At 41.6% G+C, this 14070-nt stretch overlaps 1 protein-coding gene across 2 annotated transcripts in view; it reads left to right on the top strand.

The window, feature by feature from the left end:
• LOC134357680 (dual 3',5'-cyclic-AMP and -GMP phosphodiesterase 11A-like) overlaps positions 1 to 14070 on the top strand; it is a 251408-nt gene that overhangs the window by 140122 nt on the left and 97216 nt on the right. For both annotated transcript variants that reach the window (XM_063069299.1, XM_063069298.1), the window contains 2 exons: positions 4449 to 4499; positions 12990 to 13136. In XM_063069299.1, the coding sequence (XP_062925369.1) occupies positions 4449 to 4499; positions 12990 to 13136 (198 nt within the window). The remainder of the gene's footprint in view (positions 1 to 4448; positions 4500 to 12989; positions 13137 to 14070) is intronic.

Raw genomic sequence — 14070 nt, 5'->3', positions numbered from 1 at the left:
GCATTGTATAGTGAGACGAACGTGATCCTCTTCCTAATGAAATGGTGCTACAGAAGCTGCCAGTAATGAGTCATGTAACTTCCCTGTGGCAGGAGCTTCATATGTACAAAATAGTGAGTGGACCACGGGCAATGTATTCTTGTAGGTGCTGATTATTTTTGCAAGTGCTCCCTTGCAGAACACATGCAAGATGTACAGCAGCTCAGAAGCTCAAACCTCAGTGGGCATAATCGGTAGATAATGGGCTTTCAGCTGGGAGCCCCTAAGGGAGCACAAGCAGGCGGTGATCGTAGGTAAAATGGCGGAGAATCAGTGGGCTGTCGCTGAGCTGGCCACACATGCCGTATCCAGAAGACCATCAGTTGAGAAAAGAAACCGAAAGCATCAAAAATGTTTGCTGGACTTCCAAATAATCCCTTCAGAATTATAAAAATAATGAAGAATCCAGTTCAAATATGAGCGAATTGATCTAACAATGCAGTGCAAGGATAGACTGGCCATCTCTGTGGGATGTTCCTTAAGGCACTCAAGTGAGTCCTTGTACATCTAGTGTACAGGCCCTGGATATCAAACAGGTCTTAATCCAGGACTAGGGCACTCCTAAAATTGGTGATAGGAATGAAGGATAAATTAAGAGACAACATAAACGGCTAAAATTCTGCAATATTATTTCACTGCATGGATTCTCCTTAATGGATCTGAAAAGAATATATTAGTGTGCTTTCTAAATGGTAGTAAATTAGAAATGATTAGGATCTTTTCATGTACTTACTGCTTGTTATGCTGCTGGCATTTAGGGCAACAATGAAGGTCCTCCATCTCTGGTGGCATTCTGGACTTCCTTCATCGTGTCAGTAACTTCCTCTCGGTTTTCACTACTGTCAGACATGCGTGTCCCGGGTGGAGTCTCAGGAATACCGTCACTCTCAGATGCTGTTTCTGTAACAATCTTGTTTTTGCCAGTCAGGGTTGTTAGCCCTGAAATGAACCCCCGAACCTGGAGGACCGGTGATCTACTGTTAGTCTGGCCTCCACCCTTTGACCTGTTTGGCATGGGTGACCCTACCAAGAGCTAAAGCATAAAGCCCTGACTCCAGCCAACACAGCTCTCTGGATCATTGAAGCACGCAAGCCTCCAAACCTAACGGCAAGGTTACAGTCCTCTTGGAGGTTTTCATGTTCTTCATTAAATTTATCAAATAGAAACATAAAAACATAGAAATCTAAGCACATTACAGGCCCTTCGTCCCACGATGTTGTGCCGATCATGTAACCTACTCCAGAAACTACCTAGAATTTCCCTACCGCATAGTCCTCTTTTTCTAAGCTCCATGTATCTATCTAAGAGTCTCTTAAAAGACCGTATTGTATCCACCTCCACCACCTTTGCATTCCACACACCCACCACTCTCTGTGTGACAAACTTACCTCTGACATCCCTCTAGAACCTACTTCCAAGCACCTTAAAACTATGCCCCCTCGTGTTAGCCATTTCAGTCCTGGGAAAAAGCCTCTGGCTGTCCACATGGTCAATGCCTCTCATCATCTTATACATCTCTATCAGGTCACCTCTCATCCTCCATCACTCCAAGGAGAAAAGGCCAAATTCATTCAACCTATTCTCATAAGGCATGCTCTCCAATCCAGGCAACATCCTTGTAAGTCTCCTCTGCACTTTGTATTTAAGGGGAGTGGCATGTTAAAGACTAATGCGTCATGTTAAAGCTTTACATGGACCTGGTTAGAGCCATGTTTAGCTTTAACATCCTCCAAGAGGACCACAGCCTTGACATCGGGTTTGGAGGCTCTGTTGGCTGGAGTCAGGGCTTTATGCTTTGGCTTTTGGTGGGGTCACCCATGTCAAACAGGTCAAAGGGTAGAGGCCAGACTAAGGGTGGTCCACCGGTCCTCCAGGTTCGGGGGTTCAGCTCAGGGATAACCACCCTGACTGGTGAAACAAAACTGTTACGGAAACAGCAATGAAGAATCCCTACACCTGAGTGTGACAGTATTTCTGAGTCTCCACCTGGGACTTGCATGACTGACAGTAATGAAGACTGAGAGGAAGCTACTGACATGATGAAGGAAGCTCTTCATTGCTGCCCTATACACCAGTGGCATAATCGGTGAGTATAGGTTTAACATAATACATAACTCTTGTGATAGTACCTGATAATGTCTTTATTTACTGCCCATAAAGGAAGTCCATTGTAGATCTACCAGAATGTTACATTGAAAATGAATCTCATTGAAATTGAATCTGCAAAAAAAAGTGTATCTCACAGTAGTATATTGTGACATATGCATACTTTGATAATAAATTTACTTCGAACTTTGAATAGAGGAGTTAAATTACTTGCTGAGATTTTTCAAACTGAGCTCAGACTCCCTGAAATTTAGAGGATTTCAATATCAAACTTTGGAAGACATTAATGGTTACTGATGTGGTTGATGGGGAAAAAGTATTTTTTTACTACTGATTGGTATGGTTAGAACTAGAATAACAAACAGGCCCAATGGAGTTAAGAAATATATGAAATGAAGTGATATTCAGGTCAAATTAATATCGGCAAACAATCGATAGTAATTTGTCCATTTGAAGTTTGAGTTTGAGAGACTTTTTTTTTGTTATCTGCAAATATATTCAGAAGTAAGGGAGAAAGATGGGGAAACATAACACCCATCATTTTAGTGAATGTTGCCAAGGACCAAAGAAGCTAAGTGGTTTATTGCTAATCCTCTGTTTCTATGAATCTGTGAGAGAGATGATGCAAAAGGTGAGAGGAAAGTGGGAGTTTCAGAAACTAATTCTGTGCCACATGCCTCTGCTTCTGAAACCATCACGCTGAACCAGGTTAGGGTGATAGGGAAAGGAGCACAGCTTTGTTCTCCAAATGGATACATGAGAAATGAGGGGATATTAATTTTTATTCTGTTCACAGGAATGATGTGAAATTTGTTAGATTGCTGCACTGCACTCGCTAAAGGTCTGGAGATAGGTGGTTATTCTCTAGTTGGAGACTTGGCCTAGTTTTAAATATCGTGCTCTGTATGCAAGACAACGCCTTTGAAGAAATCGTAAACCCCAGCGGACATTTCTACATACTGAACAAGTTGTTCGATTATTTCAGTATGTTGGCATTAAATGTTTCTGGTTCCTACCAGGCTCCTGCCACAACTTAGGAAGAAGATCTTTGAAACCCCCAGGGGATCAGAAATACTGACCCATAATTCCTTAAAGGTAGCATCACAGGTAGATAGGGTCATAAAGAGAGCTTTTGGCATATTGGCCGTCATAAATCGGATTATTTACTACAGGAATTAGGATGTTGTGTTGAATTTATGTAAGATGTTGGTGAGGCCTAATTTGGAGTATAGTCTGCAGTTCTGGTCACCTACTTATTAGAAAGAAGTCAATAAGATTGGAAGAGTACAGAGAAAATGTACAGGGATGTTGCCATCTCTTGAGGACCTGAGTTATAGGGATGGGTTGAATAGGCTGGGACCTTATTTCCTCGAGTGTAGGAAAATAAGGGAAGATTTAATAGAGATGTACAAAATTATGAGAGGTTTAGATAGGATATTTGCAAGCAGTCTTTTTCCACTGAAGTTGGGTGAGACTAGAACTAGAGGTTGTAGGTAAAGAGTGAAAGGTGAAATACTTAAGGGGAACCTGAGAGGGAACATCTTCACTCAGAGGGTGGTGAAAGTGTAGAATGAGCTGCTGGCAGAAGTGGTGATGCAGGGTAGATTGCAACATTTAAGAGAAGTTACATGGATGAGAGCTGTATGGGGAGCCATGGTCCAGGTGCAAATGGGTGGAGCTGGGCAGCATATAAGTTTGGCACAAACTAGATGGGCTGAAGGGCCTATTTCTGCGCTGTACCATTCGATCATTTTATAGCATGTAGTTATCAACCCTTGCTCATTAGAAAAATAACACATAATAAAAATGTTATTCCACTTTAATGTTTCTAAAGACTGAAGAGGTTTGATTTCGAGCTGTAAACTGATTTATTCAGATCTTGGCTACACAGGAACAGCAGTGTGTGTCAGCAGTTCCAGTGAGGAACGACCAACCACGAAGAAGGATTTACTCCCCCCTTCCTCTCTTACTGAGATAGCCCATAAAAAAAGAATGTTTTTTTTAATTAAGATATAATTAAAATAGATAGAGTGGAACTGTTCTTGTTTTCTTCAATAAAAAATTTGAATCTATCGAAACGATGCACAGATAAACATTTGGGACATTCAGTTCTGTGTGTGCTGAACAATACGATTGCATTGCCACACAGTTTTATAACTGCTATTTCTTCGCTTTGTTACGCTGACAAGATAAATTTGTAATTCAAATGAAAGTAATGTAATAATGTGTTTCGATCTCATTTACCATCTGTTGTATAGTTTTAGATAATTCAGGTTTAACTTATTCCGGTTTCCTATTTCAGCTGCTGTCCTACCATGCCACATGCTCAAAAGTAGAGGTTGATCGACTGAAGGTAAAGCGTTTCCTTTACAATATCCTATGAAGTAGCCCTACCACAAGTTCGTGTAGTATCTCCATTGGACAGGCACCTCTAATAACATCCTCCATTAAATCCTGGAAATCGTGTCCCTCTAAAATAAAACCTTTTTTTATGGAGATATTAAATCAATGCTTGCATGCATGCTGTCTGTTTTTTTTTACTCAGTTGTGCTGGACCCTTGTTTAGTCATAGATTATCTTGGGAATTTCATTCACAAGATGTTTTATATATCAACACGCGTGACTAGATTTATAAATTTGTAAACAGGTTGTTGATTATAAATCTGGACCCCTGTGATTAAATCTAATGCATTTGCTCGCTGACTCTCTACTGCCACATGAATAATCCCAAATACCGGAGATTGGTCAGTGCTGATTATTTATTTAAGTAATAAAACCCACTAACAGTGCAAAAAGCAAATGGGTGAATTTAAGGCTCGCAATCCCCTATTACACAAAGAGTTACTGCATATTACTTTCCTCGTGCATGCTGTTGCTATAATGTCTACTTTTTATGCTATATAGTAAAATGTTAAGTATTGTGCAAAATAAATTACTCTAATCACAAAACTGATAAATTATTGCAATTACTTTATGTATGGCTATTTCTCATAAACAAGTTGTATATATTAAAAGCAAATGTTTAGTTATTTGCTGTGTCATCTGCGTGAAATATACAAGTTCAAGAATTGGATAATGTCATTTAATGACATCATCAATTACGTTGGTCGTATTATAGACATTACTTTATGCACCATTCTTCTAGCTATGAGTACCCACAGCAGACCAGCTACTTTTATTAACCTGTCTCTGGTAATTTTAAGCGGCTTCTTTGTGTAACCTGTCCTTTTATGGACTCAAGGGTTCAATATTAACGATGTTCATTCTGAAGATAAAATACCGATCAGAGTTGAATTTTGAGCCGATCTCAAGGGCAGGTGTTAAATGATTTGCCATTCTAAAAGTGGACCATTTGATAACGTTATGGGCATTTTATGTTTTGCTGACAGTCTTAAGCCATTCAAAATGAAGGAAGGATGGGGAGTTTTGACGTCAGTACAATATTTGGAGCTAAGTTTAAAATCAGCCCGTGATTAAGATATTGCACCGTGAGAGTTTGGGTGGCAGAGTGATATGTCTCTACCGAAAAAGGTGTAAGGCGCTCCTTTCCTCCGCTAGCCTGCAGGTCAACCTTTTGTGCTCTGGTTTCCTCCCACAGTCCAAAGATGTACTGGTTGGTAGGTTAATTGGCCCTTATAAATTGCCCCGTGATTAGGCTTGGATTAAATTGGGATTGCCGGGTGGCACAACTCGAAGGGCTGGAAGGGCCTATTTCGTGCTGAATCTCAATAAGTAAATAAATAAATAAATAAATTTAAGAGAGCCTTAGATAGGCCCTGTAGGAGGGTAAGGTTAAGTTGATCTTAGAGTAGGTTAAAAGTTTGGCACAACATTGTGGGCCAAAGGACCTTTACTGGGCTGATATGTCCTCTGTTCTAAATATAGGGTGGGAAGTAGGGCAATCAATGGGTGTTTATGGGCACACATGATAGTATAGTTTAAAGGGGAATAAATTGGGCATCAGATTGGTAGGATTGGGCATCAGATTGATAGGATTGGGCATCAGATTGGTAGGAATGGGCATCAGATTGGTAGGGTTGGGCATCAGATTGGTAGGAATGGGCATCAGATTGATAGGATTGCTCTGAGAGCTGACATACAGTGGGTATACAATTGACCCTCTATTTTGATTAAAGGATCTTTCTCCTCACTCATTTAATGGAATATTCCTTCAAACCCTGCTTTCCCCACCCCCCAGCAAACTCTGCCAAATTTATTCTCTTTTTACTCTGTGATCTCCCCCCTCTCTTCCTCTACAATCCCTTTGCCCTGACTTGACTCCAGACTGCACTGCCGCCTTGCTGTTTTGCATACTGCCCCAGTCATCGTTCTCTCACAGTCCAGCTTCACCCTGTATCTCTCGCTTTCTGCCATCCTTCCCGCGCTTTTGTTTCCCACCTTCAAGCTCCCCCACCTTCTCATCTGAAATAGACCAGCTCCAGTTAACACTCACACAAACACACACACACTCACACTCACAGGCAAACACTCACTCAGACAGACAGACACTCACACAAACACACACACACTCACACTCACACTCACAGGCAAACACTCACTCAGACAGACACTCACACAAACACACACACACTCACACTCACACTCACAGGCAAACACTCACTCAGACAGTCAGACACTCACACAAACACACACACACTCTCACACTCACACTCACAGGCAAACACTCAGACAGACAGACACACAGACACACACACACTCACACTCACACACAGGGACACATACACTCACAGTTACACATTCACAGACAGACACACACTCAGACAGATGCACTCACACACTCTCACCCGCTCACAGACGCACACAGACACACACACACACACACACTCACTCACACACACACTTGCACTCACTCACACTCACACAAACATCATATTGTTATGTATACCCAATTAATATCCACCAAGTTTAAATTCTGCACAAACCCTTGACACTGTTTTCTTTCCACCTCTAGGTCAATTAACATTAAAATAAGGTTGTTATTTTTGATTTTTTTGATCTGATGTAAAAGATATGAACAGCTTGTTTCTAAACTGCTCCAAATCTCAATTTGTCTCTGTTCCTTTGTAAAATACTCTCTTAGTAACATTAAATATCCCAATGAAATCCGCATTCTGCTTTACTATTGCAGAATTTGGTAAAAAAACACAATAAGATGAACTTGATTACATTCTATTTAAACATCGCTCTGCTTTTTTTTTGGAGGAGGGATAATGAGGAGAGGGAATTCTACACCAGTTATCCTAACATCAGCCTACAGTAGGCAGAGTGACTAGCAACTTTCAGAGTTATCAGTTATCACAGAAGCTAGTATGGATTTACAAAGGATGTTCTTTATATGATGAACACGGTCGGGTTTAAATAATTCTGTTTCCCATTCTGACAATCTTATAAAAAGATTATCAATCCATCACTACTTATTGCATAGAATTTCCTATAATACTTTAATTTGTTATTGCTTTGACTGTCCTATGTCTCATATAATCAAGTATATTGATTACATTGCTAAATAAAATGCCTGCTTTAGATAAATCAAAATATGATCATAGTTCATGAAAGATCAATGTTTCCATCCATTGGGAAAACTCGTTTAATGCTCTTGTGCCCTTTATTAACTGGAAGTTGATGGGAGTGGCATGTCTACTATTACACAAGAAAATTGGTTATAGGTTTGGTAGTGTTTGGTGAGTCCAGTGTGCATTTCCCCACATCTAGCCTGACATATTGCTGCCATCTTACCACCCACGTTTTGCCCAATAAGACCTACACCATCATTTCACTCACTCCTCATAGTCAATTCCTTCATGAACACACACTTTTCTTTCTGTAAACTCTCACAATCACCCCTCCCCATCTATATATCTAGCACTACCACACAGTCTGTTCTACTTCCAACTTGCGCTTCTTCCCTCCCCCCCCCCCCCCACACCTTCTTATTCTGGATCCTTCCCCCTTCCTTTCCAGTCTTGATAAAGCGTCTCGGCCCAAAATGTCAGCTCATTATAACTCTCCGTAGATGCTGCCTGACCTATTGAGTTCCTCCAGCATTTGTGTCTGTTACTCTGGATTTCCAGCATCTGCAGAAGCTGTTCTGTCTACACACAGCGTACTGACTCCCTTTGACAGTCATGCTCACCAAGTGTTGATATGGTCTCCCAGAAAGTTTTGAAAAAAAAAATCCCCCAAAAAGAGATTTTTAACTAAAAGTTAATGTTTATGGAGTTGTATAGAAATTATTAATCCAGCTAAAAGAAAGACCAAAGCCACACACACAAAATGCTGGAGGAGTTCAGCAGGTCAGACAACATCTATGGAAATAACAAACAGTCGACATTTCAGGCTGATACCTTTCTTCAGGACTGACAACTGGCAAGGTATATGATTTGGGACATGGAGCAAGGACTCATATTGAGCGGATATGACTCGTATCTGCCAATGTTCTGTTAATTCGCATATAAATGACAGATGATGATTAAGAATCACACATGCAAATTTGTTGATGACACAATGTAAACAGTGCAGATGGAAAGACTGATTAGCAAATTTAATAGATGTTTCAATGAGCAAAAAATTGTGGCAAGTCAATTTCCAGGCAGGCCCATTTTGGATCGAAGGGAGAAGAATGCTAAAAGCAGAGAAGGTCCCAAATTATTAAAACGTACAGATATGCAGAACAATAAAAGACAACTGATCGAGTGCCTCTCTTTAGTTTCAGAGCAGAAGGGAACTGAAATGATGTTAGAGTTTACCATCTCCTGGTTTTGTCACAACTGAAATGCTTTGATAGTTCTGGATACATTGTCTTAAGAAGGATGTGTTGCCCATAAACCTGACTAACTTGTTCATCAGGCTAATGGATTGTTTGTTCACACACCTGGTGATCATCTGGCGTTATGTGACATAGTATTGGTTAGGCTTTGACACTCACCTGTCATCACCTGAGTGGGTATCCCTCTTCTCCATGAAGTCTACCTGAAGCTTACTTTCTGGTCTAAAATACCAGGGAGTTCAGATGCCATGGCATCTTCCTAGAAATCCTTACACTTTGCCATAGTACATTATGTATGCATTTATTTATTTACTTATTGAGTTGAGCTACAGCAAGGAATGGGACCTTCTGGCCCTTTAAGCCACACCGCTCGGCAATTCCCCGATTTAATCCTAGCCTAATCATGGGACAATTTTCAAGGACCAATTAACCTATCTTTGGACCGTGGGAGGGAACTGGAGCATCCAGAGGAAACCCATGTGGTCACGAGGAGGACATTTAGACTCCTCACAGCAGCGGCGGGAAATGAACCTGAATCATTGGTACCGTAGAGCATTGTGCTGGCTACTATGCTACCGTGCCGCCCAGTGGTGCTACATTAGTTACATCTCTGGTAGAGCTCTTGAAGGAGCCAAACAAAATCTTGATACTGTAGATGATAGAGATTTTCAAAACTGTTAATATATTTCACCAAGGTCTAGAATGGAGCAGATCTTCTAGGAATTTGTAGATACCTCTTCACATAAATAATCTGTTATTTGTGCTCATCAGGCAAAACTCATTACCTGCCTCTGCACATTTGCTTAAAAATGTGTCATCACTTTGCACCCGCTAGTTATTTCTCCTATCAAACATTTACCCCACTCTCTGCCCATCCCCTCTCTTTATCTTCTCATAGCTTCCCTTTCTCCAGCCATTACCTTCTCTGCTCACACTGATATTGCTAGCCCTGCTGCCTTCAATAATCCCAAAAGACTGAAGTAGGGTAAATACTGAAAGGCTTTTATTCGCGGTAAGACGTGACCTCCATGCTGAGTATCTGCCCCTGGTCTGAAGGGGAGGAGCAGGGCGAAATCGCCTTTATTCAGGGATCTGTGAGAGGAGCCACAGGGGCAGTCAGCAGAGCGGCGTGTCCAGACAGTTAACCCAGTTACAACGTGTATATATATATATGGTTTTCCACACCATGCACCACTTAAAGAAATGGGCTTTCTGACTCCCATTTCCTCCACATTTGCTGATTTAACACCAAATCTGCACACTTGAGTTTAAAACCCTGACCTCCCTTGTCATTATCCCTCCTGTTTGTGAATAGGAGGGAAGTACATCTCCCCACGTTCAGAATATATATTGTGATCTTTTGAACGGAGTGACGGAATGTTTTATTTTTAGAGATGCAGCACAGTATTGGGCCCTTCTGGCCCAAGAAGCTTATTTACACCCGTATCACCAATTAACCTAGTAACCCATACTACGTCGTTGACACAGTAACGGCATTACACTAACTGCTGTACTACCATGTTGTCCCTTGTCATGAAGCCAAAACTCTTGAGTTTAAAATGTTATTATTAATGCAGTGATATGGAATCATCATATCTTCATGTCAAAATTTGTTGGAATGTTAACACATCTGTCATTTTCAGTCCTGATGAAGGGTCTTGGCCTGAAACGTCGACTGCACCTCTTCCTAGAGATGCTGCGTTCACCAGCAACTTTGATGTGCGTTGCTTGAATTTCCAGCATCTGCAGAATTCCTGTTGTTTGTGTCATTTTCAGTGTTCAAACAACAATTCCTTAATGATTACTTTCACATTCACAACATACACACATTTCCCTATAACCAAAGGGGATTCATGGCCTTTTATGCTTCTGACTATTTTCAATATTTCCTGGTTGCAATGCTGTGCTGCACCTGTATAGGCCCTGCTTCAGCTTTTAATATGAATAAAAGTTTTGCACCTGAATACATTGTGCCGTTAATCAATGCGCTGTGATCACAAGTAGTGGGAAGGTATTGTGTCACACCTTTTCACATCAACTACATCTTCAAAATGATTGAGAGAAAGTACACTTGATCACAGCACTCCAGCATCTGCAGAACTGGATGGAAGAAACACGAGGAATCTTTTTCCTTTCCCTAAAACAGACTGCTGTATTTTTGCAAACGTAGGTGAGAGTCTTGCCGCTTGCCTGAGCTCCTCACTTTTTATAAGGTCCTCTCCTCTCTCCCTTCCTATGGAGAGGCTCACAGCCTCCCAGAGCCCCAACTAAGTCTTACTTTCTGGGGCAGCACGGCAGCGTAGCAGCGTAACGCTGTTACGAAGCCAGCGACCCGGGTTTAATTCTGCCGCTGTTTGTAAGGAGTTTGTACATTCTCCCTGTGACCATGTGGGTTTCGTCCGGGCACTCCAGTTTTTGTCCACACTCCAAAGACGTACGGGTTAGAGGTTAATTGGTCACATGGGTGTAATTGGATGGCTCCGACTCATTGGGGCGGAAGGGCTTGGTACCGTGCTGTAAATAACCACATTCACAGTCACTGAAGACTAAGCATTTCCCTAAGCCCCACATGCTCCCCTGGACTCCAGTGCACTAGCCCCATATACTGTAGTTCCATGACTCTCTTTACTCCCACGAATCCTATCACCTACCCGAGCTCCGCGTATTCCTCCAAGACCCACTCCAGGGCTGGCAAACCTTTTTGAGAGTATGTGCCCAAATTGGTGATAATCAAATTCTCTCACATGCCATGGTAATTTTGAGCAGAGGTTATCGTTGATTAATGTATTAGTAACAATGATTATAGACTGTTTTAAGGAAAAAGGATGAGCTCGCTTGCTTATTTACATGCATTCATTGTTTTACTATTAATGAAAGTACAACAGTGAAAACATCTTACTGCACCGGATTGTAAAAGATCATTCACTGTTTTATTTGGCAATAAAAATGATCATTATCTTTTTATTATGGGTATAGTTTAAAGAATTGAGTGGTGGCACTGCATGCCATGTGACAACAATATTTTTGTCTGTACCATTTTGGGCTCACGTGTCAGAGTTTTGCCACCCCTTACCCCACGAACCCCCGTCACTCATCCAAGCCCTATGCAATCCTGTGAGCGTCACACACTCCCTGAACCCCATCATTCCAGCTGATTTACCCAGCAAGGCATCATGGCAGTGTAGCAGTTAGTGCAATGGTTTACACCGCCAGCTGGAAGATTGGGGTTCAAATCCTGCTGCTATCTGTTAGGGGTTTGTGTGTTTCGTCCAGGTGCTCTGGTTTCCTCCCACATTCCAAAGATGTGTGGTTAGGGTTAATGTGTCCTAAGCATGCTATGTTGGTGCTAGAAGCATAGTGACACTTGCAGTCTGCCCAACACAATCCTTAGTGACTTGATTTGATGTAAACAACACTGTATGTTTCAATATACTTGCCCTCACAACCTATGGACTCACTTTCAAGGAATCTTCATCTCATGATCTTGATATTTTTGCTTATTTATTTATTATTATTATTATAGTTTTTTTTTCTTTTATATTTACACAGTTTGTTGTCTTTGCATATTGGTTGTTTGTGTGTCCAGTGGGTGTGGTCCTTCATTGATTCTACCATGTTTCTTGGATTTACTGAGTTTACCTGCAAGAAAATGTATCTCAGGGGTGTATATGCTGACATATATGTACTTTGATAGTAAATTTACCTTGAGCTTTCAATTTTAAGCATGTGATAAATAAAGCTAATCTATAAATCTATCAGTCTTCAAGACTCTAGTTTGCTCTCTTCCCGCAATGAAGTCAGTTAACAGTGGCTCTGGCTTGTGACCTTCTTATGCCTCCTCCCATCTTGGCATCAATTTGATGGACAGGATTCAAGCATCCTCAAACCTCACCACTGGAAGAAGTGTAGGTTGAGGCTCAGGACATTGATGAGGATGGAATATTCTACGGGATTTAGCGTCGATGTCTGCTGCATCACTTGTCAGTGAGAAATGGACGAAATAGCATTTTCTTCCTTTCTTTTCCCCGTCGTTAATCGTTCTGTCCTTTCATCCAGGCTGCCAAACTCCCGACGGTCAGTGAGCTGGGGATTGCGCATTTTTCCTTCAACGATTTTTCCCTTGACAGCGATGGAATGATCACAGCCTCACTGAGAATGTTCAAGGAGCTGGGAATTGTGCAGAAGTTCAAAGTAGATTATGAGGTAGGAAGTAAATGAGTGTCTTTTGATGTATTCCCAACTCCCCTCCACTCCATCATCCCTATCCCCCAGGAAACTATTATTCCTTGTGGAACACACACACACAGTGCTGAAGGAACTCAGCAGGTCAGACAGCATCCGTAGAGAGAAATCAACAGTCAAGGTTTCAGGCTGAGACCCTTCACCTGGCCTGGAAAGGAAGGGGGAAGAAGCCAGAATAAGAATGTGGTGGGGTGGGGGAAGAGGGGAAGGAGCACACGCTGACAAGTGATAGGTGAAGCCAGGTGGGGGTGGGGGGGGGTGGAGATAAAGTGAGAAGCTGGGAGGTGATTGGTGAATGAAGTTAAAGGACTGAAGAAGAAGGAATCTGATAGGGTAGGAGAATGGGCCTTGGGAGAAAGGGAAGGAGGAGGGACGCCAGAGGGATCTGATGGGCAGGTGAAGAGAAGAGAAGGGATAAGAGGGGAGAAAGAGTGGGGAATGGAAAAAGAAAGAAGGGGAAAAGGCGGAAGAAATTATTGGAAATTGAAGAAATCAGTGTTTATCCCATTAGGTTGCAGGGTCCCCAACCCTTTCTTTGCACCTTGTGATTTTAAGGTCATGACCAGACAAGCTGAAACACTAACTTTTTACTGATGTGCTCAGTTTAAAATGTAGACTGTAGAGAATGAGTGGAATGAATCTTAGACACCTCTGAAAAAAAAGACCTAATCTGGAGTTTAAGTGCATATTTTTATGGCAGTAAAGTTTTATGGTATATATATATGTATGTCTTGCCATCTTCAGGTAGAATAGTCAGACTACTGGAAAAGGTGAAAAACTGAATCAAACAGGTTATTGCTTTTACACTGCTGTTATGGGCCAAGGTGAACCGGGGCTCTTATTCACCCCCACCCCCACCCCTGTGGTCCTCAGCAAATCGTTATTGCAGTCAGCT

This window comes from Mobula hypostoma, chromosome 17 (genome assembly GCF_963921235.1).
Source record: "Mobula hypostoma chromosome 17, sMobHyp1.1, whole genome shotgun sequence".
Lineage (NCBI taxonomy): Eukaryota > Metazoa > Chordata > Chondrichthyes > Myliobatiformes > Myliobatidae > Mobula > Mobula hypostoma.
The sequence above is the reverse complement of the archived record's forward strand: the minus strand, read 5'-3'. Positions and strand labels throughout refer to the sequence as shown.